At 48.7% G+C, this 2,832-nt stretch overlaps 1 protein-coding gene across 1 annotated transcript; it reads left to right on the forward strand.

Moving 5' to 3' along the window:
• The first annotated feature begins 1,164 nt into the window (after window positions 1–1,164).
• On the forward strand, window positions 1,165–2,832 carry LOC130979352 (uncharacterized). The gene has a single exon (XM_057902773.1). It carries the CDS (start codon window positions 1,165–1,167, stop codon window positions 2,830–2,832), a length of 1,668 nt encoding a protein of 555 aa, XP_057758756.1.

Here is a 2,832-nt window from a genome sequence, read left to right on the forward strand (position 1 = left end):
GCAGGGGGCGTGGTGCATACATCATGTGGGGGGCGTGGAAGCTAGGTGGCAAGCTGGGGTTGAGCCACCTAGGCAGCACGCAGGGGGCGTGCTGACGTGGCGAAATCTGATTGGCCCGGCGACTGCACCACGTGGGGGGCGTGCTGCGTCAGCACGCGGGGGGCGTGCTGACGTGGCGAAATGTGATTGGTCCAAGTGTGAACCACGTGGGGGGCGTGGTAAGTTCACCGCTCTATATAAGGTAGAGCTCGATAGTGTTTTCCATACTGAGTGAGTGAGAGTTGAGTGTGTTGAGTGTGTTGTGAGGATTCTTTGATGCTGTAGTTGGTGTAATGGAGGACACCGCAAATTTGGTGGTGTATCGTAATGGTGAGATAATACATAATACTCATGAGGGAGTGAGGTTTGTGTCACAAAATTCGTTTTCGTTTGTGGTTCCATGCACGATGACGTTAATGGAGCTGCAGAACGGCCTATGTCAAAGCATGGAGAATGGTACGTTAATGAGAGTGAGCAGAATTCTGTACCGAAATCCGGTGGTGGTTTTTGGTGGCCTAATACAGTTTGATACCATTCCGATCACGGATGAAGCGAGTATGCAGAATATGTTTCAAATTCACCGGCAGACTTATATGAGACACCCACAGATTGAGTTGTACGTTGAGTTTGAAGCTGAGGAGGTAGTAGCGGTCCAAAATGATATAGATGTAAATGATGATATAGCTGCAGTGTACGAAGGTATGAATAGTGACAGCGAAGAGGACTTCGAAGCCACTTATGAAGCCGGCGATGAGGATGAGGATGGTGATGTGGGAGTTGAGGCAACAGTGGAGAATGTAGTGGTTCGTCCCTCGAGCAGTCAACCGATGGGCGTTCCACCTTTTATGTGTGAGTTGGATCTCGACGCGATGCATGCCCCCGAGTTTCCGGAATATGCAAACAGAGGTACGTGTTGACTAAATAAGAAGTTTTTGTTACTTTATACCTTGGAGTGTGCAATAAACGATGATTTCGGCTTTCTGTAGGTATTCATGATCCTGAGGACGGAGAGTTCCGAATTGGAATGGAATACAGCTCTAGAAAGTCGGTCGTTGCAGCAATTAGAAGTTTCACTATATCTAGAGGAGTTGACTGATGTGTTTGAGTCTGAGCCACAGACGTTCTATGCAAAATGCAGATGTAGGGCGTGGATGTGACTGGCTTATCCGAGCCAGCTTGATACGGAGAAAAGGTTGTTGGGAGATACGCAGATACAACGGTAGACACACGTGCACCATCGGAACGATTTCACAAGATCATTCCAAGTTGGACTCAGATACAGTTGCTGAGGCTATAAGGCTGTTGGTCGAGACGGACCCGTCCATCAAGGTGAAATCTATAATTGCGGAAGTCCAGTCAAGGTTCAACTATACCATCAGTTATCGAAAGGCTTGGTTGGCAAAGCAGAAGTCAGTTGCCATCGTTTTCGGTGATTGGGAGGAATCTTACCAAGCATTGCCGTGGTGGCTCTCGGTCATGGTGCAGAAGATTCCTGGTTCAGTTGTCCAAATAGAAACACGACCACTCTACAACGGGAACGAGGAGGCACAAGGTGTAAAAATACTTCATCGTGTATTTTGGAGTTTCAATCCATGCATTAGGGCATTCAGGCATTGCAAGCCCCTGGTTCAGGTTGACGGCACACACCTATACGGAAAATACAAAGGTACACTTCTAGTCGCTGTTGCACAAGATGGGAACCAGAACATTGTGCCTATCGCCTTTGCATTGGTGGAAGGTGAGACAGCTGATGCGTGGCACTTCTTCCTCAGGAATCTGCGAACGTATGTTGTTAGAAAAGACGGTGTGGGTATGATCTCAGACCGGCATGAGTCAATACGGGCAGCAGTTAATCGTTCCGGTGGTGACTGGCAACCTCCAAGAGCATGGTGGATGTTTTGTATAAGACACATCGGCAGTAACTTCTTAAGGGCATTCAAAGTCCCTCACTTGCAGAAGCTTATTGTTAATATAGGGTATTCAAGAACGGTGGAGGAGTACAATATCAACTATAAGAGGTTGGAAGAGCGAGGCGAGGCATATGCCAGGTGGTGCGATGCCATCGGACTCAGACATTGGGTATTGGCATTCGACGAGGGACATCGATGGGGCCATATGACAACAAACCTTGTGGAGTGTATTAACTCAGTGTTGAAGGGTGCCCGTAATCTACCTGTGTTGGCGCTGGTACGAGCAACATATTATAGGTTAAATGAACTCTTTACGCGGAAGAGTGCGGAGTCTCACGAACGCAAGCGTGCTGGATTTACGTACTCCGCATTTGCGCAACAGCGGATAGAAGCAAGTATGCAACAGGCTGGGAACATAGTTGTGCACCGCTTTGATAGAAGAAATGAGGTGTTTGAGGTGCGCGAAATGACTACTGGAAAGGTGTTAGTTGTTGATCTAGCGCGACGGACGTGTGACTGTGGGCACTTTCAGGTTGAACGAATACCATGTCGCCATGTTATTGCTTGCTGTGCTAACCAGCGTCTTGATTGGCAGTTGTATGTGCATGATGTGTACAAGATGACGGAAGTTCGTAAGGTTTATAGGTTTGAGTTCACACCCTTAGGAGATCCTGAGACATGGCCTGCTTATGAGGGACCCACATTGGTCGCTAATCCCGCACAGAGGCGGACGTCTAAAGGCAGGCCCAAACTGACCCGATACCTGAATGAAATGGACTCACGTGACATGCGTGGTCCTCGGATATGTCGTCTCTGTGGGGCTCAGGGTCATAGTCGGAGTAGGTGTCCGCAGCGTGCTGGACCGAGTGGTGCTGGTTCGTAG

Source organism: Arachis stenosperma, chromosome 5 (assembly GCF_014773155.1).
Source record: "Arachis stenosperma cultivar V10309 chromosome 5, arast.V10309.gnm1.PFL2, whole genome shotgun sequence".
Taxonomy (NCBI): domain Eukaryota; kingdom Viridiplantae; phylum Streptophyta; class Magnoliopsida; order Fabales; family Fabaceae; genus Arachis; species Arachis stenosperma.